Source organism: Acinonyx jubatus, chromosome B2, assembly GCF_027475565.1.
Source record: "Acinonyx jubatus isolate Ajub_Pintada_27869175 chromosome B2, VMU_Ajub_asm_v1.0, whole genome shotgun sequence".
Lineage (NCBI taxonomy): Eukaryota > Metazoa > Chordata > Mammalia > Carnivora > Felidae > Acinonyx > Acinonyx jubatus.
This window is the reverse complement of record NC_069385.1, coordinates 82,991,743-83,017,191: the sequence shown is the minus strand read 5'-3', so window position 1 is coordinate 83,017,191 and position 25,449 is coordinate 82,991,743. Positions and strand designations below refer to the sequence as shown.

The following is a 25,449-nucleotide window of genomic DNA, read 5'->3' as shown; positions in this document are numbered from 1 at the left end:
TTGAGTGAACTATCTAGGGATGCGGCCTGTAGTAGTGGCAGATGGTAAAGTCATGGCCTTTGGAGTCAATAGCTTGATTAGGAACCCCAACTCTTCTACTTATTATCTGCATAACCTTGGGTAAGTTACTTAAATGCTCTATGTTCCTATATACGTGGCTACGCACATGGAGATGATGATACCCATCTCATAATGCTTCAAATAAAATAAAATAATGCATGAACAGTACTTGGTACAATGTTGACATATAATCAGAATGAAATAAATTATATTTATCAGCACTGAAAAGTACACCTGAATTATTAACGTAAAATAATACAGCTAATGATAAAAGTGTTTTGGTACTATGAACATAATAGTTACAAACAATTATATTGATGTGAACTAACATTCACTGATTCTTAATATCTAAAGAATATATAAAAGTATATATAGATACATATATCTAAATAAGCTGAATGCTAATTTAGCATTAGTTGTGTTCACTGGCCTTTGCATTAAGCTCAATTACAATTTCCATTATAGAAATATCTAGCATATTAATAAATCTACCACCAGCATCTTAAATAATTTTATCAAATAATATGCCTGAATCCTAGTACAAAGTTTATAAAAATTTAAGACTTCTGGAAGATATAAGTGAAAAGATACCCTCTCATATGTATACACACATACTCTTACAAAAATGAGATCAAAACTAAAACACAGAATAGCATGTCACATAAATGAGATAAGACTAAACTATACTCTTTCTCTTTTCAAATCCTATGAATCTGTGCACATGGCCAAAAAAGGATACTGTATGTGATATTCAAATAGTATCGTCCAGCTGGCAATGTTGGATGTAAATCACTTTTCCGCTCTATTAGACGATATAACTTACGAAAAGTAGGTAATGCTGCAGTTCGCATCCAAACAATAAAATCCTCATTTATGAACCCATTATTATCTGGTTCAGAATCCAGCATGTACACTGGTTTAACCCAGTTTACTGGCTTTGTTGTATCTTAAAAAAAGAAGAGAAGGGTGAGGGGACAAAATATTCAATTCTATTAGGAGTTTCACTGAAAATTCACACTCAAATAAAACAAAGATATGCAATACACAATCTGAATATTTTTCCTATTCTCAAAGGTATAAATATAGGCATATTCCAAGAAAGTCTTGAAATCTAGAGACAAACCAATTCCTCATGTAATAACAAGTAATTACAAAGATTTGATGGCTATCTCCATTAAGAAAATACTAAAAGTACGCTATGAGGTACATACCAAAAAGCAGATGATTTAATGCAAAGATATAATGGTAAAAAACATTACATTGCAAAATTTAGGAGGCACAGAATCAAAACTAAATTTAAATTTATAATTATAATAAAAAATTGGGTCTTGTTTAAAAGAACCTTGCCTGCGATTTGTAAAGACAATGGCTGAAATGCTTATAAGAAAATACCAGAAAAATTCAAGATTAAATGTACATGCACATTTCCTTTAGAATTTCAGTACATTAGAACATCCTACATATTTTACCTAACTTGGTATGAAGTTAAGAAAAGTTGCTGTTTTTAAAAAAGCATAAAAGTTTTTAAGATTCTAAAGATAGAAAATTTTAGGTACTTCATTAAAACTCCTTGCTTATATCATATTTGAAAGAAATATTAGTAAATTTTACCTTTAAATCGTTCTTCTAGACTTTCTCCTCCAGGGGGATTTCTGAATTTTACATTTTTATCTGTCCACCAAGCAATACCTTTCTTTTTCAAAGGAATAGGTGTAGGATGAGATTCATTGCCAACCAGAAACAATTCTAATGTATCTAAACACACAAAAAAGAAAAAATTGCTAAGTATCTACTGAATATCCATAGGATCTACTATACTCTGAGAAATAAGGATCTGGTATCTGCTCCCAAAAGGGGTTATAACTGGGTAAGCAGGCATATGACATATATTTGCTCTTGACTACTTATATGTGAATTATCTATGGTAACTTTATAATCCTAGGTGGACTTCTCTTCCCTCAATATAGTTATAGGTCACTTCTCCTATATGGCTAGCTGGTATATGATAAGGCGAAATGTTTTAGTATTAACCCAAATAAAATAATTTGCAGGGTAAATTTGCTTCTCTTCCTTTTCTTTAAAAAATGCACTCCTAAATTAGTTTCTGGCTTATCCATTTCTCTACCTGCACTGTGCAATATGGTAGCCACTAGCTACATGGCCACAGAGCCACTGACATTATGGCTGGTCCAAATAAATATGTTTTGTAATAATATATTATTAATTTTTGAAACAATACATTTCAGAAATTAAAAACTCAGTACAAAAAAAATAGAATATAAAGTATCTCAACTTGAATTTAAATTAAAAAAAGAATATAAAATATCTCACTCATATTTTATACACTGAACACAATTTATACAGTAAAAAGGTAATAATATTTGGGGCATATTGGGTTCAATAAAGTATATTAGCAAAAGTAATTTTACTTGTTTCTATTTAGTGTCTTTTAATGTGCCTATTATAAAATTTTAAATTATATATACATGTCTCACAATGATGGTTTACATTATATTTGTATCAGACAGTGCTGCCCTAAAAGATCAACTATAGCTCCTTTGTAATGGTATAAATATTTGAAGTTGGTGGAAAAGGCAGCCTGGCTTTTATTTTATCATATATGAAATGTGAAAGTTAGCAGAATGTCTCCGTTCCTTTCTTCCCAGAGAGAGAATTCATTCTTAAAGTATAAGAATTCTCAAAAAAGTCCCAAATCATTATGACATTCCATTGAATAACTAGTTGATATATTTATTTTAAAGCTGCTGAATTTTTCAATTTCATTCATGTTTACTAGACTACCAAATCAGTATCAATAAATTATACAAAGTTTTGTAATTATATATATTTATAATCCATATCTTTTGTTTATAACTGTATCATACCATTAAACATGCTGTTGGCAATAGCTCCACAAGGAGCAATTGGTTTGTCTTCGTTTCTTCGATAAGGCTCACATTCTTTACTGGGATTCTGATGTTTGAAAGGAAAAGAAGAAAAAATTATTACACAGGCCTCCAGGAGAACTATGAGCTAGCCATACTTACTGATTAAAAATTCAATCCCTACATGTGTCTCACCTGCAATGCATACAGAATAGATCTGTATTGTAAAGACTATAAATAACATCACATTTAAATACTCAAATTATTTCTTAACATAATTACCTTACATAAAGGTAATAATTGTATTACCTTTGTAATGTAACCCTTCCTTGCATATATTTTGTCATACATGCATATATCAAACTGACTTTTTTAAAATTTTCATATCAACACAAAAATCATACCACAAGGAGTTTTCTGTGCAAGAAAAATTAACAAGCAGTCTGTTGTCAATCTTAAACCAAAAGTAGACTGGAGGCTCTAGGTCCAGCTATATACTACATGCCTTTGGGCAAGTTCCTTGATTTCCCTGGGCCTCACAAAATGAACATGTTCAACTAGATAATCTCAAATTGTGTAATTCTAGGTTAATCCCATGGTCCCATGTCAAAGGAAGGAAGGAGGGAAGGAGGGAGGGATGGAAGGGGGCTAAGGTAGATTCATTCCTAGAATATACCGCTCTTCTTTAAATTGTGCATCCAGATACTAGGAAAACAAAAATGTTTTGACTTAGTCCCTACTGAAGATTTCCAGGAGATGTAGCAGTTACAGGATTAAACCAGAGATTCTACCAAGTCTGAGATTAGGTATATGTCCGGGTTGTTCTGAAACTCCGAAGCTACAGTAAGCCATGTCTCAAAACACATAAAAAAAATTAAAAATAAATAAATAATAAAATAAAATAAAATAAAATAAAATAAATAAAACAAAACAGACTAAGATATTCTTGATTGGAAATTAACTAGACCCTAGTTAGTCCTTTTAGGGCTATTCTATTACCAACCAACACTGGCTTGTATCCAACATTCTTTGTGTCTAGACTGGATAAAGAACTTCCTGCATGGAAAAAAAAGGCTAAAGAAACATGTGGCAGGGATCTCATTAAGTCTCTTTAATATCTGACTTCTCAGCTTTCTGTTCCCTAAGCCTTCTAGATTTATAAAGTTAGTACACTGAGACCTTGAAGACAGACAGTATATAACTGGCTTATGACTACTGGAATGTTTTGATGAACACTGCGATTTCAAAAAAAAAAAAAGTTTTAAATATAAATAAACTCTCAGAAGGGAAAATATATCCTAGTCACTAAATTCTTCAGTAAATTTTAAAAGAAAGGAAAATATTATTTACTACCTATGCATCAGGTACTGAATGCTAGATACTTTGCAGTAACTGGCTTAGGAAAGCCATGTAATGAGTACCTAATATATCATGTACCATGCAAGGTGCTAGAAACAGAAAAAAATTTTTTAAATAATAAAGTCACAGTGTAACAGAGGAAACAGATCCATACACAACCAATTATTATATGAAATAAGAGTCATGATGAAGGTGTCAATATATGTGTCTATATTCGTTCAACATATATTTATTAAATGTCTTCCATGTGCTAAGCTCTGACAAGGTGTTTGGTTAAAGAAAGATGGTTAAAGAAAGTCATGCTCCCTGCCCTCATGAGCTTACAGTGTAGCTGAGAAAACAGAAGACAAACAACTAAATATATAATTACAAATTACAGTAAGTGTTATGAAAATAGTGTGCAAGTGATTGTGGGGGATGGCAAAATAAATTACTTTGGAATCTATGATAAGGAAAAGTTGGCTCTGGAGGTGGTATCATATAAGTTAAGACCTAAAGAATAGGAGAAGCAGGCAGAAGAGGGTTTTAAGCAGAGAATAAAATACATGCCATTGAGAAAAAACTGGATATTTCTGAGAAGGTAAAAGGTAAATGTAGTTAGAGTATGGGAACAAGGAGAATGACATGATGACACTGGAGAATTATGCATAGTTCAGGTCATCCTGAGATTTACTCCAAGTGCTAGTAGACCACTGAAAAATTTTAAGCAGAAAGTGGCATTTACCTTTTTTTTTTTAAAAGATCACTATAGTGACTATGTAGAAAATGACCTCAAAGTAGGGCCAGAACAAATGATGTGGACAGAGTTTGGAATGAATGATATGGAGTTTGTTAAGCAAGGTGAGAAGTGACTTGGGATAAGGTATGAATGAACTAAATATGTAAAGAAGTTATTTTGTATCAAAGGGCACTAAAGACAATAGCAGGCCTCCAGATGAGAGGGCCTCCAGGGGAAGAGTTAAACCAGCATCCTAGGCAAATAAAATGTAAAATGGGCAGATTACTTGGCCCCAGGAATGGTTAGGGAGCGGCTTACATTGCCCAGGGCAGCCAGGTCATAGGTATGTTAAAGACAGAGTATGAGCGGCTGCACCAGGTTCCTCAAAAAATTAAAAATAGTTACCCTATGGCCTAGCAATAGCACTGCTAGAAATCTACCCAAAGGACACAGGAGTGCTGATGCATAGGGGCACATGTACCCCAATGTTTATAGCAGCACTTCCAACAATAGCCAAATTATGGAAAGACCCTAAATGTCCATCAACTGACGAATGGATAAAGAAGATGTGGTTTATATATACAATGGAATACTACTTGGCAATGAGAAAGAATGAAATCTGGCCATTTGCAGCAACGTGGATGGAACTGGAGGGTATTATGCTAAATGAAATAAGCCAGGTAGAGAAAGACAGATACCGCATGTTTTCACTCATATGTGGATCTTGAGAAACGTAACAGAAGACCATGGGGGACGGGACGGGAAAAAAAAAGTTAGAGAGGGAGGGAGGCAAACCATAAGAGACTCTTAAGGACTGAGAACAAACCAAGGGTAGATGGGGGTGGGGGAGAGGGGAAAGTGGGTGATGGGCAGGGAGGAAGGCACTTGTTGGGATGAGCACTGGGTGTTGTATGGAAACCAATTTGACAATAAATTATATTTTTTTAAAAAAAGAGTATGAAACAATGAAGCTAGAATAGCAGGTTGGTAGCAGATTGTGAAGGATCTTACATATAATATTAAGTAACTTGGACTTCAATCTGTCCACTCTTAAAATCTTTAAAATTTTTGAAAGCCACCTGGTTTTAAAATCATGTATTTTGATCTAGCTCAGGGATCAATAAATGATAGACTGCAGGACAAATCCAGCCCACCACCTGTTTTTACAAATAAAATTTTACTAGAACACAGCTACACTACACCCATTCATTGTAAGTACTATCTATGGCTACTTTCATTCCACAGTGGCAGAAGGGGGTAGCTGTATCAAGAGACTGTAAGACCTACAAAACCCAAAATATTTACTATCTGGCCCTTTACAGAAAAAAAATTCATCAATTCCTAGTGTAGTCTAAAAGCTTTGCTTGAAGCCTGTAAGAAAAGAATCAGTCTCCACTTCTTTTGCCCTCACTAAAGACAGGGTGTATCTAAATTTTAAAAAAACTATAAACTATAAATCAACCTCCATTTTCTGGGTCTCTGAACACACCCAATTCATAATCCCAATCAACAAATTCAGAAAGGACTAGGAACCTGGTGTGTCTCACAGAACACCATCTTCTCTGGATTTGAGTCCTAACCCCACATGGATTGCAGAATATTGCACACTTAACCAGAACCTTTCAATAGATTCACTATTTCTTAAGATCTCAAACATCAGGGACCAACAATAAAACCAGTAAAGATAACCTAGAGCAGCTATATGGTCACAGGACTATTCTGGTTACAATATAGTCTTAAATTGCATTCTAAGAGATTCACTGTTTCTTTTTTTTTTTTTTTCAATGTTTATTTTTTTCTGAGAGACAGAGCGTGAGCAGCGGAGGGGCAGAGAGAGGGAGACACAGAATCCAAAGCAGGCTCCAGGCTCCGAGCTGTCAGCACAGAGCCTGACGCGGGGCTCAAACCCATGAACCATGACATCATGACCTGAGCCAAAGTCCGATGCTCAACCGACTGAGCCACCCAGGCACCCTGAGATTCACTGTTTCTAAGAAATCCTCAATAGCTCTGGAACTCTGAAGATTTGCTGCATTAGCAACAATTACATAAAATACTTGGGCACCACCCACCACTATGAAAAGTTGAACAACAGTCAGGAAACTAAGATCCTCTAGCCCAAATAAGGCTGGGCATCAGAAGGGAAGCTTGTTAAAAAGATATTTTAGAGCTCCACCCCTGCAGAGACTGGTTTACTACACTTAGGAGAAGTCGGGAATCTGTATTTTTCAAAAAGGTCCTCAGACAATTTTTCGGTAACCCATCCTTTGAACTTTACTACTCAGGCTTACCACAAGTTAAAAAACAGACAGCATACATGTTCAATTCTAAAACATAACCTCAGAAACTAAAAGTAGTTTATTTATACATTCTCACCGAGTATAACAGTAATGAACAAAGTCAAAAAAGAACCAATTATATAACCAGAATACTAGACTCATCAAAATTCCATTACAGATTAATAAAGCAAAAATCCAATGGCAGTACTAGAAAGAAGCAGGTAGTAAGAAATTGTAAGAAATCATTAATCTGTGCAAATTCCAGGCGAAAAAAATTTTAACTAAAAACCCTCACTAAACAAGTATAAATGACAAGTAACACTTTAATGTCATCCTAACATTATTAAATTTAACATTTGTAACTGAATAATTATTACACATTCTTATTTACATCTATCACATTTTCATATTTCATCATTTTACTTACAAGCAAAGCACTAGCATCTCCATTTAGCTGACTGTCATCTCGAGATTTCACATAACGACGATGGTTTTGATAGAAATTAGACAGTCCATAATACATAAACACATTACCCTAGAGAAAGAGAAGGGAAACAATTTTCATATGAAACTATTAAGTATAAACTTGTTTCATGCATACTTAAAGGCTATGTCATTTGGACTATATTAGTTGAGAATTTGTGGTAACTTAAAATAAGCACTAGAGTGAACCCTACCAATCCTTAACAATCTAAAGCAGTACAAATTGTAAACAAAGTTAAAGAAGGTATGGTACAAAAATCGAAGAGTAAACTTTGAAAATATCCTTAAAGACTTCAAAGAAGTACTATCTGCATTAAAAAAAAATACCTCAGGGAACCTATTAGCCTATTCTCTACTTTCAGCTTCAAATTTTTTACAATTCAGATTGGTTTTCACCCAGAGTCAACTTTTCATTTTTTTCTTCTAAAATTTTTTTAATGTTCATTTATTTTTGAGAGAGAGACACACACACACAGAGCACAAGAGGGGGAGAGGCAGAGATGGAGGGAGACACAGAATCCGAAGCAGGCTCCAGGCTCCACGCTGTCAGCACAGAGCCCATCGCAGGGCTCAAAACCACGAACCGTGAGATCATGACCTGAGCCAAAGTCGGATGCTCAACTGAGTCACCCAGGCACCCCCCCAGAGTCAATTTTTCAAAGGGACAATGGTCAATTTTTATTTATTGCCCAAGTAAATTCTGAATTTGAATTGAGACATAATATATTTCTCAACAAGATACTACATGTAATATAAGTAATTAATAAATTAATAATTAGTAAAGTATCTAAGATAATGAGTCAATGTGTAACAATAAAAAAATACTTTAATATAGCTGGAGGAGCCAATTAGAATAACTTGTGAAAGAAGGGTAATCTATATACACTACAATTGTTGAGAAGGTACCACAAAACCATCTTGAATGACTTAGGGTTATATACAGGAGGTAGCAGAAACAGTAAGCTATTTTCTCATTTCTGGTTGCCACCTCCATAGTCTATAATCAAAAGTAACTCAATAAAAAAAGTTTCAATAACATTTCAAGTATGCTTTATTTGATTTGCTATTTTCACATACACAATTATTTATTTAAAATTTGATTTTCAAATGTCAAATTATGCAAACTTTCCCATTCTGTATAGAGAAAATGTTTATATACATAAAAACTCTTTTTTTTTTTTTGGTTATCAAAAATATCACAGAAACAAAGAATATGCTTAAAAATATCTCAACTAAGAAACAGTATAGTAAATTCAACTTATAAACTGAAAAAGAAATCGTTTCAATGAATACTAAGGCAAAATAACTTTGAAAAGGCTGTTAATCCAATTCAAAGTTTGGTCTTGTGAAGGGACACAGAGCCCACAAAAGAATGCACTTTTCAGAAAGAGAAGCTCTGAAATAAGTGTTTTTGGATGGGGACAGAAACTACTGAAACTACTAATCATTACAAGTCTGTTTTATCTCCTTAATTCTGTTTTGACAAAAGCAGAACTTAATGCACCTATCTTTACAGTTTTCTTGATCACAGTGAAAAAGAATGAATTTTTATGTTTTAAATTTATATGGAGGCGCCTGGGTGGCTCAGTTGGTTAAGCGTCTGACTTCGGCTCTGGTCATGATCTCACAGTTTGTGGTTTGAGCCCCACGTCGGGCTCTGTGCAGACACGCTCAATGTCTGGAGCCAGCTTCTGATTCTGTTGTCTTCCTCTCTCTCTCTGCCCCTCCCCTGCTCACGCTCTGTCTCTGTCTCTCTCAAAAATAAAATAAAACATTAAAAAGAAATTAAATTCATATGTTATTTCTGCTGAAACATAGTAAAATAATTAAATTACTGTCTTCTCCCAAATTTATTTTCATGTTTTTTAAGATAGTGTTATTATCCTTTATCTCAGTGCAAGAGCATCTACAACCACTAGATGGCAACCATCTACCAGAGACTATAAAAGTCACTGAGGCCTTTAAAAATATTTTAAGTGTGAAAAAATCTAAAAAGTTGACATGTATTAAAGTAGTTTGGCTCCCTGAAGAATAAAACAATAATTTTTTAAGCTCAATTTTTAGGTAAAGGAAAGCCCAAACTGGTCGTATAATGCCTATTCTAAATCTTCATGTCTTTTATAGCATCTGCTCAATTTCCAATGACAGATAAGTATGAAAGCAAAAGACACACTGACAACTACACACACACACACACACACAGTGTTCTAATTGCTTATCAAGACATAAAAGATCAATAAGGTTTCACTAAGTGTTTGCATTTATGGTTATTCATATCGGATAGAAAATAATACAATTAAATGATGAATGAATTAGTAAATGTTCTAAAGTAAAACTTGCTTTAGGATTAAAAGTAGGTTAAACTATTTGATATAAACATGATAAAGCCTTGATTGTATAGTAATAAAATTTTCCAGTGAAAAGATAAAAATTTTTAATTTAGTTTATAAAGTACTAACTAAACTACTTAAATAAATACATGTATTTAATTACTAGAGAGCATAATGCAACAGCCAAACAAAGCAATCTTGCTCAAAAGTGTATGCACTTCAAAAAATTTAAGTGATTACAAAAAAATGAAATAACTAGTAAAAAATTTTTAATGAAGTATTTTTTAAAGCAGGCTTTTCTAACACATTGGGAATACTGACCTCAAATGACTGTTCCAGTGTGAAGTTAATGGTACAAATACAAGGTGTCACATTCGGAGACAAACATTTATTGCAGGGACTGGAAGGGTCTGTTCCGGTATAATCAATCTGTAAGAGAAAAATGTAAGTAAGCACTCCCTTGAAGAAAGTGGATACACTCTGAAATAAATTGCTATTCAAAGGAAAAATGAGTCCAATGAAACAACTTATAGTAGAGAAAAAAGTTGTTTTTAAGGTATCTGTTTATATTGACAAAGTAAGGTAATAAAAACTGGAAAGAGTCCTGTATTATTCTACTGGCTCATCTTTCCTAAATTCATCTCTCCTTTTTACCAAGAGAAATATAGTTCTACATAAAATCAGATACAAAATTCTTTAAAAAAATTTTTTTAATGTTTATTTATTTTTGAGAGAGAGAGAGAAAGAGAATGAGTGGAGGAGAGGCAGAGAGAGAGGGAGACACAGAATCTGAAACAGGCTCCAGAATGTCAGTGCAGAGCCTGATATGGGGTTTGAACTCACAAGAGGAGAGGTCATGACCTGAGCCAAAGTCGGACGCTCAACTGACCGAGCTACCCAGGCGTCCCAGATATAAAATTCTAACTACATGATGTATAAAGATTTACACTGCTATATAAAGTCTAAACAATTAAAATACCAAACTGATACAGAGATCATTAAGCCAATCATTGCTCTCAAATCTTCCCATCTTCAATACTTTTCAGTCACCTCAGCGTTCCATGGTACATTTTCAAAAAAAAAACCAAAAACAAAAAAACTTGGTGTTGTAAAATAAAGAATTTGTGTTGTCTGTGTCCTGGTTTTCTGGCAGGGAGCTTCTAAAACCCTTGGAATTTCCTGAATGACAGGAGTATACTTGTTTTTGATAAGCCTCTTGATTCACACACTAGAGTTTGTGCTAAAGAGATGGCTCAAGATGGGGGCTGGTCACCAGACAGACTGTATGTGGTTAGGGACTTTGGCCCAGCCCGACCTCTGGAAAGAGGGAGAAGGATAGCAATTTAGTTCAATCATGTGGGCTAATGTTTAATCAATCATGCCTGGCCATGAAATGTCAATAAAAACTCTGGAAATGGAAGCACAGGGGAGCTTCCTGGTTGGTTAACCCATTGATGTGCCAAGAGAGTGTGATGTGCCCTGATTCCATAGAAAGGCAAAAGATTCTTCTTTCAGGATCGTCCCAGACCTCAACCAATGTGTCTTCATTTAGCTAGCCCTAATTTATGTTGTTTACAGTAAGAGTGCAATCCTAAGTATAGCACTTTTCTCAAATTGAGTCATTCAGACAAATTACTGAATCTGAGAAGGGTCATAAGAACCCCAGATTTATAGTCAAGTGCAGATGGCCTGAAGACCTCTAAACTTAAAACTGACATCAGAAGGACAGTTGTGTGTGTGTGTGTGTGTGTGTGTGTGTGTGTGTGTGTGTGTGTGTTGGGAGGGGAGGTCTTAGGAAACCCCCGGATTTGTGCTAGTTAACCAGAAGTGTGGGTAGCCTGGGGACCTGACTTGCAGCTGGTGTCTAAAGTGGTGGCGGTTTTGTTGAGAACCATGCCCTTACACCTGTGGAGTTTGATGCTAGCTCACAATGGTTAGTGTCAGAGTTGAATCCTCTGTACTCTACCTATACACCCCTCCTTCCCCTAACCACTGGCAACCGCTGATCTTTTTACTGTCTTCGCAGTTTTGCCTTTTCCAGAATGTCGTACAGTTGTAATCACACAGTATGTAACCTTTTCGGATTGGCCCCTTTCACTTAATATGCATTTAAGGTTACTCCATGTCTTTTCATGGCTCAACAGCACATTTCTTCTTAGTTTTGAACATTATTCAATTTTCTGGATGCACCACAGATTATTTATCCATTCACCAACTAAAGGACACCCCAAGTTTAGGCAATTATGAGTAAATCTACTATAAACATCCTTGTGCAGGTTTTGTGTAAACCTATGTTTTCAGCCAATTTGAGTAACAGAGTAGGGATGCTGGATTGTAAGGTAAGAGCACACTCCATTTTGTAAGACTGCCAAACTATCTGTATTATTTTGCATTCCCACCAGCTGTGAATGAGTTCCTGTTGCTCCACATTCTTGCCAGCATGTGCTGCTGTCAATTTTTTGGATTTTCACCATTCTAATAGGTGTACAGTGGTATCTCGTTTTAATTTACAATTCCCTAATGATGTTATGTTATCTTTCATATACTACTTGCCATCTGTACATTAAGGACAAAATATATCCTCCCATAATTCACATGTTGAGGCACTAATTTTAAATGTGATTATATTTGGAGGTGAGACCACTGGAAGATAATCAGGTTTAGATGATGTCATGAAAGTAGGGCCCCCATGATGGGATTAGTGTCCTTATAAGCAGAGAGCAGAGCTCTCTTTCTCTCTCTGTCCTGTAAGAACAAATTGAAAAGGCAGCATCTGCAAAGTCAGGAAGAGGGTCCTAACGAGGAACTGAATCTACCAGTGCCTTGATCTTAGACTCCCCAGACTCCAAAACCATAAGAAATTAATGTCTGTTGGTTCAGCCACCTGGTCTGTGTTTTTTGTTCGTTTTTTTGGGTTTTGGTTTATTTTTATTTGTTTGTTTTTGCAGCAGTCCAAGCTCAAACAGAGTTTGGTACTGAAAGGTGGGGTGCTGCTATAACAAATACCTACAAAGAAAGAAGTGGCTTTGGACCTGTATAAAGGGTAGAGGCTGCAAGAAACTGGAGATCGATGCTAAGAATATAGACATTAAGAGTAATTCTGCTGAGACCTCAGAAAGAAATCTGAAGAGTCAGAAAGAAAGCTACCATCCTCTAAGAGAATGCATAAATAATCATGAACAGAATACTGGTCAAAATAATAGATGGTAAAAGCCATTCTGATGAGGTCTCAGACAGGAACAAGGAACATGTTACTTGGCAATGGAAAAAAAAAAGTGATCCTTATTATGACGTGGCAGAGAACTTGGCTAAACTGTGTTCTAGTGTTTTGTGGAAGGGTATTTTGTGAGAGATGAAACTGGATATTTAGTTAGAAGATTTCTAAGCAAAGTGTTGAAGGAGTGGCCTGGTTCCACCTGACTGCATATAGTTAAATGCAAGAAGGGAGAAATGAATAGAAGCTGAAATAATGTTAAGCAAAAAGGGACCAAAACTTAAAAGATTTGGGAGATTCTCAAGGCTATCCACGTTGCAAAAAATGAGAAATGTTGTACTGAAGAGAATACTATGGGTGTGGCTGAACAACCACTAGGTAAAGCTGTTAGTGTGGGTGTGAACTATGGACGTAAGCAGCCACGCCAGCAGAAATGATACCAGTTTGAACCAAAGAGGAAAGAGTCGGGACAAAATGAAGAGGGCTGTGGGACTTCTTAGATCCTACCGGACTGATCGATAGAACCAATTCACTGCAAACATGTGCTATTATTCTTCAAAACAAGGGAAGAACTACCCCAAAGACGACTCAGAGACCATCAGGACTTCATCCTCAGTTCAAAGATGAAAAAGGGTTCAACAGGCCAGATGGCAGCAGCCAAGAAAGAGCCTTGCAGCAAGACTGACAGCCTGGTGGATCCTGAAGGCAGAGCATCAAACCAGAGGATTACACTTGAGCCTTAAAATCTAATGGTATTTGCCTTGCTAGGTTTTGAAGATGTGCTTAGAACTTGTAACCCCTTTTTTCCTCTCACTTTCTCCCCTTTCATATAAGAATGTCTATGCCCTATCAGTTCCTCTACTGTATTTTGGAAGCACAAACTTCTCATCTGGTTAAATAGGTTCACAGTTGGAGAGAAATTTTGCCTCAGAATGAATGAAACTGAAGTGTCACCCATATCTGACTGAACTGATATTTAGATGAGACGTTAGAGTTGATGCTGGAATGAGCTGAGACTTTGGGGGACTGTTGGGATGGAATCAAAGTATATTTTGCATACAAGAAAAACATGAACTTGAGGAGCACAAGGGTGGAATATATGAACTGAATTTATCCCTTCCAAAATTTGTACTGTGAAGTCCTAACCTCCAATTATGATGGCATTTGGAGGTGAGCCTTTGGGAGGTAATTATGTTTAGATGAGGGTTTTAGGGTGGGGTCCCTATGACAGGATTAGTGTCTTTAATAAAAAGAGGAAGAGAGACTAAAACTCTCTCTCTGCCCTTGTAAGGACATAGCAAGAAAGTGACATTCTGCCAGCCAGAATGAGGGTTCTCACCAGAAAATGAACCTACCAGCACCATGATCTAGGACTTCCCTGCTTCAAGGACTGTGAGAAATAATTATCTGTTGTTTCAGCCACCTAGTCTATGGTATCTTGTCATAAGAGCCCAAGTTAAGATATGGTATACTTTCCTGGGTGAGATATCTCTTCAGGTCTTTGCTCATTTTTTAATTGGGTTTTCCATTTTCTTATTGCTAAATATTAAGAGTTCCTTGCATATTTTGGATAATAGTCCTTTGTCAAATATATCTTTAAAAAATTGTTTTCCTAGTCTGTGGCTTGTGCTCTCACTCTTTCGATAAATAAGAATTTAATTTACCTCAGTAAAGTACAAAAATAGCCGTTTAGTTTTTATTTCTGAAACTGAACATTTAAACTTTACATATGGATGTTCATTTTTTCTTTATAATTGGAAAAAAGGTTAAAAGCATTATATAGAAAATAGAGCCAGCATCTAATTGCAACATCTGACTGCTTTTCAAAAAACACAAAACTGCTTCATCTTGGTTTTGTCAAATTCTGATATTGAAATGTTCTCCATCAAGCTTATTTGTTTACTAACAAAACTTTGTTTAGAGAAAAATTTTTTTTAATTAAAAAAAAAATTTTTTTAACGTTTATTTATTTTTGAGACAGAGAGAGACAGAGCATGAACGGGGAAGGGGCAGAGAGAGAGGGAGACACAGAATCAGAAGTAGGCTCCAGGCTCTGAGCCATCAGCCCAGAGCCCGACGCAGGGCTCGAACCCACAGACCACGAGATCGTGACCTGAGCTGAAGTCGGACGCTTAACCGACTGAGCCACCCAGGCGCCCCAAGAAAATTTTTATTCACTGCAAATATCTAGGAAAAGTTAGGCACATAAGCTAAAACACAGCTAAAAACACAGGTCTCCTAAATGAAAAGAGGCAAAGCATATGTAATTTAGCACTAGACCTATTGGGCCACAACCTTTCATTCAGGGCCTCTACATGCACAATATTCCATTGAAAGCCAAGTTTTATGATACTGAAAAGATGAGACCATTTAGAAGACAGAACTGTATTTTATTTTATTTTATGTTTTTAATGTTTATTTATTTCTGAGACAGAGAGAGAGAGAGAGACAAAGCATGAGTGGGGGAGGGGCAGAGAGAGAGGGAGACACAGAATCAGAAGCAGGCTCCAGGCTCTGAGCGGTCAGCACAGAGCCTGACGCAGGGCTCGAACTCACAAACCGTGAGATCATGACTTGAGCCGAAGTCGGTCACTCAACCGACTGAGCCACCCAGGTGCCCCAAGACAGAATTATATTTTAAAATCTGTATTAAACTTCATTAATTTTTTTTCAAATTTTTATTTTAAAAAATCTCCACACACTTTCTCTCTTTTTTAAGGCTAATTTAAGGATTTAAAAAAAAAAAGTTGCCAGCTGGGCCTACTACCATTTTGTATGCCTTTGAACAAAATCCTCTCAAATCTTTCAAATTAGTTTCTAGGACAAAGTAGGAAAGAAGGATCATTAGCTGTGACTAACCAAGGGTATACATTATTTATTTATTTGAACAAACATAATATGATAGAATGTTAAATCTAATCAATTATACTACAGTATATTAAAACTGAACATTTTATTGGAACCAAGAATAATTGCTGAATATTAAGTTATACTTCAACAAAATAAAGGGATAGCCAAAACATTTACATTACAATCTTTTGATTACAGTTTTCAAAATGTACAAAAAAATTGCATGTCTTTTGAGTTCAGGAAATCTGAAAGGAATTTTTAATTTTTTTTAAATATTTATTTATTTTTGAGAGAGTGCATGCAAGCAGGGGAGGGGCAGAAAGAGAGGGAGACAGAGAATCCGAAGCAGCCTCTAAGCTCTGCACTGACAGATCAGATCATGACCTGAGCCAAAGTTGGATGCTTAACAGACTGAGCCACCCTGATGCCCCTGAAAGGAATTTTTTAAAAATCACTATCATTAACATATTAAGCCTTACTACACGCAAGGCATAACATATGGTACAAAGTAGATACAAAAGCAATCGTATCTTATACTTCAATACATTTTACACATTCCTTTCTATTATATACATACTGTATATCATCTGATCCTCACCAAAATTCTGTATTGTTATCTCCCTTGTATGCAAAGAGAACACATTGAGAAACCTGCCCAAAGTCACACAAATAGCAATAGCTGGTGGTAGACTAGAACCGAAGATTTCTGACTCCAAACCCAATGTTCCTCCCACTAAATTTTTTCTGAAGACTCATCAGTCCTCTTTGCCTCTAGAAGACTACTTTATCAAAGGTATCACGTGAATACAAAGAAAACTACTATAAATGCTAAGTGCCAACTGAATGGTAAAGAGGACAGTGAGTACTAGGTGAACCAAAACTTTCTTAGTGAGAAGAAAAAAGAGGGGCACCTGGGTGGCTCAGTCAGTTAAGCATCCAACTTTGGCTCAGGTCATGATCTCACAGTTCGTGGGTTCGAGCCCTACCTTGGGCTCTGTGCTGACAGCGCAGAGCCTGGAGTCTGCTTCGGATTCTGTGTCTCCCTCTCTCTCTGTCCCTTCCCTGCTGGCACTCCCTCTCTCTCTCTCAAAAACAAATAAACATTTAAAAAAAAAGTGAGAAGGAAAAAGAATTTGAACTGAGCCATTAAAAAAAAAAGTAAAAAGAAAAAAAACATTTGTACAAGTGAAAGAGGGGGAATAGAGAAGCAAGAAAATAGAGAGCACAGACACTATAAACACTTAATACACACTGTCTGTTAAAAACTACAATAGTCCTGGCAAAGTCTGTTTTTATTCTCCTTATTTTAACCTAGGAAACTGTTATTTAGGAAAGTTCAATAATTTTCACAAGATTACCCTGTTAGGAATGATGAGCAAGAATTTGAACCCAGCTCTGCTTTTCTCCAAAATCTATGTTCTTTTCACCCTAGTAGGAAAGTAGGGTGCACTGTGTGAGTGACAGAAGTAACAGGGGTACAATAAGGCAGCAGGGTATCCTTAGAGCACTGAATAATATATTTTCAAGTATTTAAAATGTTTTATTAATAGGTAATATATCACTATAGACAAATTCCTGTCAAAAATGCTCACCAGATAAAGGGAGTAAAGGAAAGAAATAAACATCCATATTTAAATTATTTACAGTCTCTTAAAAGCAGTTGAATGATTTTTTTTTAGGTTCAGTCACTCCATTTTAATCTTTTCTGAAGATTACTTTTTAAAAAATCAAAAGCTTAATTCTAAACTTACAGCTACAAAACAATTTAGTCCTTTATATCTTAATCAAACTGTATGGATCATATGAAATCTGTTATATGTTTCTATAAATTAGAGAACCTAAGTAGGAACCACAGACAAGGATTTTACTACTAATTCAATCAGTAAGTTTCAATCTCACACTTGGAAATGATACATTGATGAAGTAGGTAATAAATAATGTAAATTATGTTTGAAGAAAGGACAGCAATATCAAAACTAGCTTATTAATTCCCAAATGTCTTCTCCATGCCAATACATTCTTAACCTTTTACAGAAAAATTGAGATTCAGAAGTTAAACAGCTGTTATGTAACTATATTAGTTTCCTAGGGCTGCTGTAACAAACAGCCATAAACTGGGTGTCTTAGAACAAGAGAAATTTACTCTCTCACAATTCTGGAGGCTAGAAGTCTGAATTCAAGGTATCAGCAGGGCAATGCTCCCTCTGGGACTCTGGGTAGATTCCTTCCTTGCCTCCTTCTAGCTTCTGGTGGTGACCATCAATTCTTGGTGTTCTTGGACTTGCAGCTGCATCACTCCACCTCTGCCTCAGTTGCTGTATGATTCTCCCTATGTCTGTGTCTTCACATCACCTTCCCTCTATGCACATCTGTCTGTTCGCATAAGGTCACCAGTCATATTGCATAGGAGCCCACTCAAATGACCTCATGTAACTTGATTACATCTTACTCTATTTCCAAATAAAGTCACATTCACGGGTTCTAGGAGTAGGATTTCAACATATGTTTTGGGGGGGACAAGATTCAATCCACAACAGTGATAGGTTCATATCTGTCCAGCTCCGAAGTTGCTGTTCTTTCCATTACACTGCACTGCTGCTGCCTATAACCCTGAACAGCATGCACCACAGGACAATTTACAAATATGGAAGTCAATTAAAAAAAAAAATTAAAATATTTATTTATTTTTGAGAGACAGCGCATGAGCCAAGGAGGAGCAGAGTGAGAGGGAGACATGGAATCCCAAGCAGGCTCCAGGCTCTGAGCTGTCAGCACAGAGCCTGATGTGGGGCTCAAACTCACCAATCGTGAGATCATGACCTGAGCCGAAGTCACACACTTAACCGACTGAGCCACCCAGGCGCCCCGGAAATCAATTTTAAAGTCATTCATTGTATTTTAAAATAAAATTGGTTATCAATTGTGAATACACCACTGTTTTAAACAGTGCTACCAAATCTTCATACTTTGCAACTAAAATGTAGATTAAAAACAATTTTGCTATGATAAGTAGATATTGTAGGGGCCAAGGGCAGGCAGCCCCAAGATGGGTCACTTTGGCATGAACATTATTTTAAGTTAAAAGCAATCAAAACCCAGCAGATTGAGGAAATGCCCTTCACTTCCCCCTCAAATGCTTACTTATACCAGGAAGAGAGCCTTAACAGAGATTCCTCTTTACCTAAGAAACTTACCTACACAACAGGGCAACCTTTGCTTTCCCAACACCTCCTTTCACCTTCCTGCTATGGTTTTTTTCTCCTTTGTATCCTCAGACCCCTATTCCTCTCCTTTGCTCATATATAAACATCATGTTGCTTGACTGCTGGGATTTCGATGACTGTATGCATTCCCTGTAGTATATTATCAAATTTTATTTTCTCTTGTTAATCTGTCTCATGTCAATTTGATTCTTAGTCCAACTAGAAGGACCCTGAAGGGTAGCAGAAATTCTTCCTCCCTGACAATATAATCCCAGGACCATCTTAACTTTTAGAGTTTGAAATAGAATTTTATAATACAAATATATATGGCATTTAATCCATTTCTACCAACAAAAAAAAAATTACTTTCAACAAAGTTTTAGTGTATACCTTAAAAGTCTTACTAAGGTATCAAGTTACAAAAATTGCCTAGGAAAAACTAATGAAAAGGGCATTGCTAATTATGCTCCAACCTATATAATAGGGTAGATTAAAGGAACAGACAAACTAATATGAATAAAGCAGACCTTTCTATTTTGAGGAAATACATGATCACCTCTATATAAAATACTGTTTTTGTATAGTCATACAACTGATGTCCAAACATTAGTGGCTTTTACCTATGTCTCAAGCGCTATTTTCTGACAATAACCTCATGCTACCTTGTATCATGTGGCATCCATTATACTCCCCTCTCTAAATTGTCACTGGTCTTATCTCTACCCCCAGTCCCATTTTATTTTCATAGATGTTGAGTTCACTTGGTTGTGTTTCTTCCTTCCTACTTGGAACTCTTAACCATCTCTATTCAAATTTATGGTGATCTTTTGAAAATTAACTCATACATATATGATTTTTTAATCCTTTTTGGTTGTGCTTCCCTAAAAATTTGACTTAAAGAAAAATCAATACTGATGATTCATTGAATCCCTTAATCTTACACCCAACTGTTTTCGTTTGATGTCTGTAAATGGTACTGAAAAAGGACTTCAACTACCTCCATTTTGACCTCAGTCTGTACTTTCTAATTGATTAAGTTCTTTCCAGCTTATCTCTTAACTCAAGCAAAAGACCCTCTGGGAAAGCATCCCCAAGATGGGAACTGAAACGACCGCCCTTTAAGCAATAAGGAGTGCCCTGAGCAAGCAAGAGTCTGTAAGACTGACTCCAAGACAATGACTGCCCAGACCTTTACTGCCCACCGGCATGTACCCACTGACCTTTGTCCCACATTTTCCTTATAAAAATTTTTTTAGGGGCGCCTGGGTGGCGCAGTCGGTTAAGCGTCTGACTTCAGCCAGGTCACGATCTCGCGGTCCAGGAGTTCGAGCCCCGCGTCAGGCTCTGGGCTGATGGCTCAGAGCCTGGAGCCTGTTTCCGATTCTGTGTCTCCCTCTCTCTCTGCCCCTCCCCCGTTCATGCTCTGTCTCTCTCTGTCCCAAAAATAAGTAAATGTGGAAAAAAAAATTTTTTTTTAATTTTTTTAATGTTTATTTATTTTTGAGAGAGAGAGAAAAACAGAGAGAGAGTGGGGAGGAGCGGGGGGGGGGGGGGGGGGCGGGGACATGGAGTCCAAAGCAGGCTCCTGATGAAGGGCTTGAACTGAGAAACCCCAAGATCATGACCTGAGCTGAAGTCAGACGTTTGACTGAGCCACCCAGGTGCCCCCACATTTTCCTTATATAAACCTAGAAGTATTTTCAGCACTTTCGGAAACTAGTCCACTATCTCCCCAGTGTTGATCACACTAAAATAAATTGCTCTCTTATTTCACCACCACTCATTTTTCTGTCTTTGGATTTTGTCAGCAGCCACTGGCTGAACCTGATCTATTTGGGACCCCTGGAGCCAGGTGCTCTTGCACCCCTGTGCCCTGGCTAAAGCATCACCATTGTCCCAGGCATCTAAACTCAAAATCTCAACTTTGGCATTAGCCCCCAAGTTCTGCAAATTCTTCCTTAACAATATATTTAGCATCCATGAATTTGACTCTCATTGCTTCCAATACAGATCAAACTTGAGACCTCATGCTAATTTTTTTAAAGGAAGGGGAAAACATTACATTATAGCTTCTAAAAAATTAAGTAAAAATAAGTCACAAAATTTTTTTCAAAACTAAATATAATCAGGGGCACTTGGGTGGCTCAGTTGAGAGTCCAACTCTTGATTTCAGATCAAGCCATGATCTCATGAACCATGAGATCAACCCCACCATAGGACTCTGCACTGACACTGTGGAGGCTGCTTGGGATTCACTCTCTTTCCCTGTCTCTCTGACCCTCCTGCCACCCCTCCCCCTCAAAATAAATAAATAAACTTAAAAAGAAAAAAAAAAAACTAAATATAATCGTATATAATGTGAGACCTGAGAGCTGAGAACAACAGCCAACTTAGTGTATTGATGAACAATGTTATTAGATGCTCTAATGTCATATAATCATCCTTAAATAAATTTCAATTAATTTTAGAAATCAAACTACAAATCCATGTAACTGGTAGTTGGTCTTTGGCTTCCAAATTTTCAGAACTAATATGTATACAACAGCACTTACTTTTAAAATAAACCCCCCCAAAAAAATCTGTGTTGGTGTGCAGAGCAGTGAGTGTATTTTATGCCATTTTTAAAATCATGCACCCCCCTCCCTCACTGCAACATTTGCCAATCAACTTGTTTGCTAAATTTTCGGCACTATCTAGATACTGTTCAACAGGCAAATGTGTTTTGCCTTTAGATATAGATGGATGTAGAGAGCAAAATGGAGTTTCTTATGACAAGCAGGAGCCTGTGTCAAGCAATGATGCAAGTAGTTAAAGGTACTGCAGCTAGGAGATATCGCCAGGACCAGCATCAGCTGACACCCCAGAACTGATAACAAGCAGAACCAGAGGAGATATGCAGGGGCCCAAAACTGATTAAATTCCTTTAAAAGGGAGAGGATTTTTGCAGCAAAATGTCACTCTTTAGACTTGACCTCTATGTCTGACCACTTAAAAAAGGCAACTGCCACCAAAGGCTCTGCCTGATTATCTCTGAACAGAACTGAGATCCTTCACTGCTTGAACATAATAAGCAGCAAGTGCCCAGAGCTGACCTGGACCAGATGAGGTCTTATCTCAACTGCGCATCCACAGACTTTTTAACTTCCTATACCCTTCTGTTATCTTGTTTGTTGTATGGCTTATCTTATGTTCTGCTCTGTGTGCTGTATAAGAAGTCAGGTTTAATCACATGGTGAAATGACACTGAGTTTGGAATCCTGAACCTGCTTTATAATTGTGATTAACTCTGTTCTATTATTGAATAAAGCTGAGATTGTGGAAAGAGACAACTCATGTGTGTGCCGTCATAGAGTGCTCTTGACAATGGATATCATATCATACAAATTTCATCTTCTACTCTATCACATTTTCCTTGGCTAATTTCAAGAATTCCTTCAGACCCACAGTACCATTCAGATGATCAATAAACTTTTAAAATTTCTTGATTGTACTTATTCGGTTTAATTAATTTGTTCATTAAAACATCTTACCCCCTATTAGATGCCAAGCATTGTGCCGCAGGATAGAAAAACATAATGGAAAAATACACTATTCATACTACAAAAAAATTTAGACTAGTGAAATAGAAAGTCATGTTAATAATTACAGGATATAATTTGATAATGTTATGTCAGGCCATAAGCTAGTACTTATGGAACCTGAGAAACATATGTATCAGGTGGGAAAAGGGAGGAACCAGGCACACTTTCCACAGTGTTGACAGAAATGAAATTTGAAACAAATGGCAGAATAAGAAAAGGAAGGACATTTCAGGTAGACCTGGCAGCATGCCACATTCCAGAAACTACAGTAGTCTGCTATGGCTAGAGCAAAGGGTCGGGGAGTGGTAGGAGGTGAGGTTAGAGAAGAGAGAAGTATTTATGATAGCATAAGGAAAATTACATTCGTTAAGGGGTCTGAACATCAGCCTGAATACTAGAGGGGGCCATAGGAGAAACTTTAAGCAAGAAAATGAAATATTAACTAGTCTTTTAAAAAGTTCACCCTGCTAAAGAAAATACCAGACTAGGGCGCCTGGGTGGTTTAGTCTGCTTAGCCTCTGGCTCTTGATTTCAGTTAAGGTCAAAATCTGACAGTTCATGTGATCAAGCCCTGTGTCGGGCTCTGCGCTGACAGTGAGGAGCCTGTTTGGGATTCTCTTTCTCCCTTTCTCTCTCTGTCCTCGTCCCACTCCCCCCTCAAAAGAAAGTAAACCTTTTTTTAAAACAAGGAAAAGAAAGTATCAGACTAGAAGCAAAGAAAACAGAATGTCACCGCAACAATCCAGGTGGGAAATGTTGAGAACACAAACTAAGAAAAGGGCATTGGAAATGAGGAAAAGACAGATTCAAGATACATAAAGTAGAATCTAGAATCTACAGAACTTTAGTACCTAGAGATGGGATGATGACAAATAAGTTTAGTTTGACTTCCAGGATTTCTGGCGTGGAAAAACCCGGTAGATGGTGACGGCATTCGCTGTAAGGCAGGTGCACGATGCTTTTTATGTTGCTAATACAAAGGTCGGCTCTCAACACTCCCTTCATATGAACTAGCAGCAGCAGCACTGGGCATTGCTGTTCACCTACTCTTCCTCAAAACTGGTTTCCAGGACACCACACTTACCTTGTTTTTCTCCTACTTCACTGGCTGCTCCTTTCCAATCCCCTTAGCTGTTCATCCCCATCGCCCCAACCTCTATATACACTGGAGTGATTCAGGGCTGTCTAGATGCTCTCACTTTTCTTTGACCTATAACCACTCTCTTGACTTCATTTTATCTTGTCTTTACTATCATCTGTGTTAATTAACCTTCAAAATATGTAACCAAAGTATTAACCTTCCCCCTAGACTCTTATATTCAATTGCCTGCTCATTATTTCCAACTTGGATGTCTAAAAGGCATCTCATCCTAGCAAGTCAAAAATGGAACCCTTTTTTTTCAGCCTCTCACACTCACACCCTTAGTACTACACCAAAACTTCCTCTATAGTCTTCCACCATCTCAATAAACTACAACTCCATTCTTCCAAAGTAGGTCAAAATATCTTAAAGTTATCTTTGATTCTATCATTTCTCTCACCACCACCCCCACAAGTCTACTACCTGAGAAAATTCTATTAACTCTATTTTCATAATATATCCTAAATCTAACTGCTTTTCACTGCAACCATTCTACTGTGGCCACCATCATCTCCTGCTTGAATTATTGCAATAGACCCTTATCTCGTTTCCCTGTGCAGGCGCCAAGGGCAAGCTGCTCCAAGATGGGTCACTTTGGCATAAAGATTACTTGGAGTTAAAAGGCCATCAAAACCCAGCAGATTCAGGAAAAGGTCTTTACTTCCCCCACAACTGCCTAAAAATAATTTAAATAGAGGACCTGCTCCAGGAAGAGAGCTATCATCATAGATAACTACATTATACTATGAACTACATATGGTAGACAGGGAGGAACCTACCAAGGCCTGTTTGATCAAAGTCTTCTATGCCCTATTGTTTCTGAATGGCCCAGCAAACATTTGTTTACCAAACAATTATGTCCCTGTGAACTACATTTCTTCCCTTTAAAGTTCCAAGCTTCTATCCCTTCTCCTTAGTTTATTATGACGCATATATCTCATTTTGCCTGTTTTTGGAATTTCCATAGCTGTATGGATTCCCCACATGTACACTGTTAAATTGGATCATCTCATGTCAGTTTGATTCTTAGTCCAGTTAGAAGGACTTTGAAGAAGACAGGACACTCTTGCTTCCCCCAAACCCACTTCTACTCTTATCCCCACAGGTAATATTCTCTGTATCATGGCCAGAATGACTCTTTTAACCATAAGTAAGATCATGTCACCAATCTGTGTGAAACTTTTCAATAGCTTCCAAAATCCTTATCCTTACCCATATGATGTGCACCCCATTACTATACCACTCAAACCCTATCTTCTACTATTCTTTCCCACTTCTCACTCTACTCCAGCCACATTGGCCTCTCTGCTGTTCCTCAAACATCCTATTAAACACACTCTTCAAGA

The 25,449-nt window shown here is 36.8% G+C and overlaps 1 protein-coding gene across 1 annotated transcript in view; it reads right to left on the bottom strand.

Annotated features, from left to right (window-relative positions):
- Positions 1-25,449, bottom strand: part of TMEM30A (transmembrane protein 30A) — a 39,079-nt gene that overhangs the window by 4,339 nt on the left and 9,291 nt on the right. Inside the window, 5 exon segments of the mRNA XM_015078202.3 lie at positions 800-1,006; positions 1,672-1,815; positions 2,946-3,033; positions 7,729-7,836; positions 10,436-10,543. Of these exon segments, the coding sequence (XP_014933688.2) occupies positions 800-1,006; positions 1,672-1,815; positions 2,946-3,033; positions 7,729-7,836; positions 10,436-10,543 (655 nt within the window).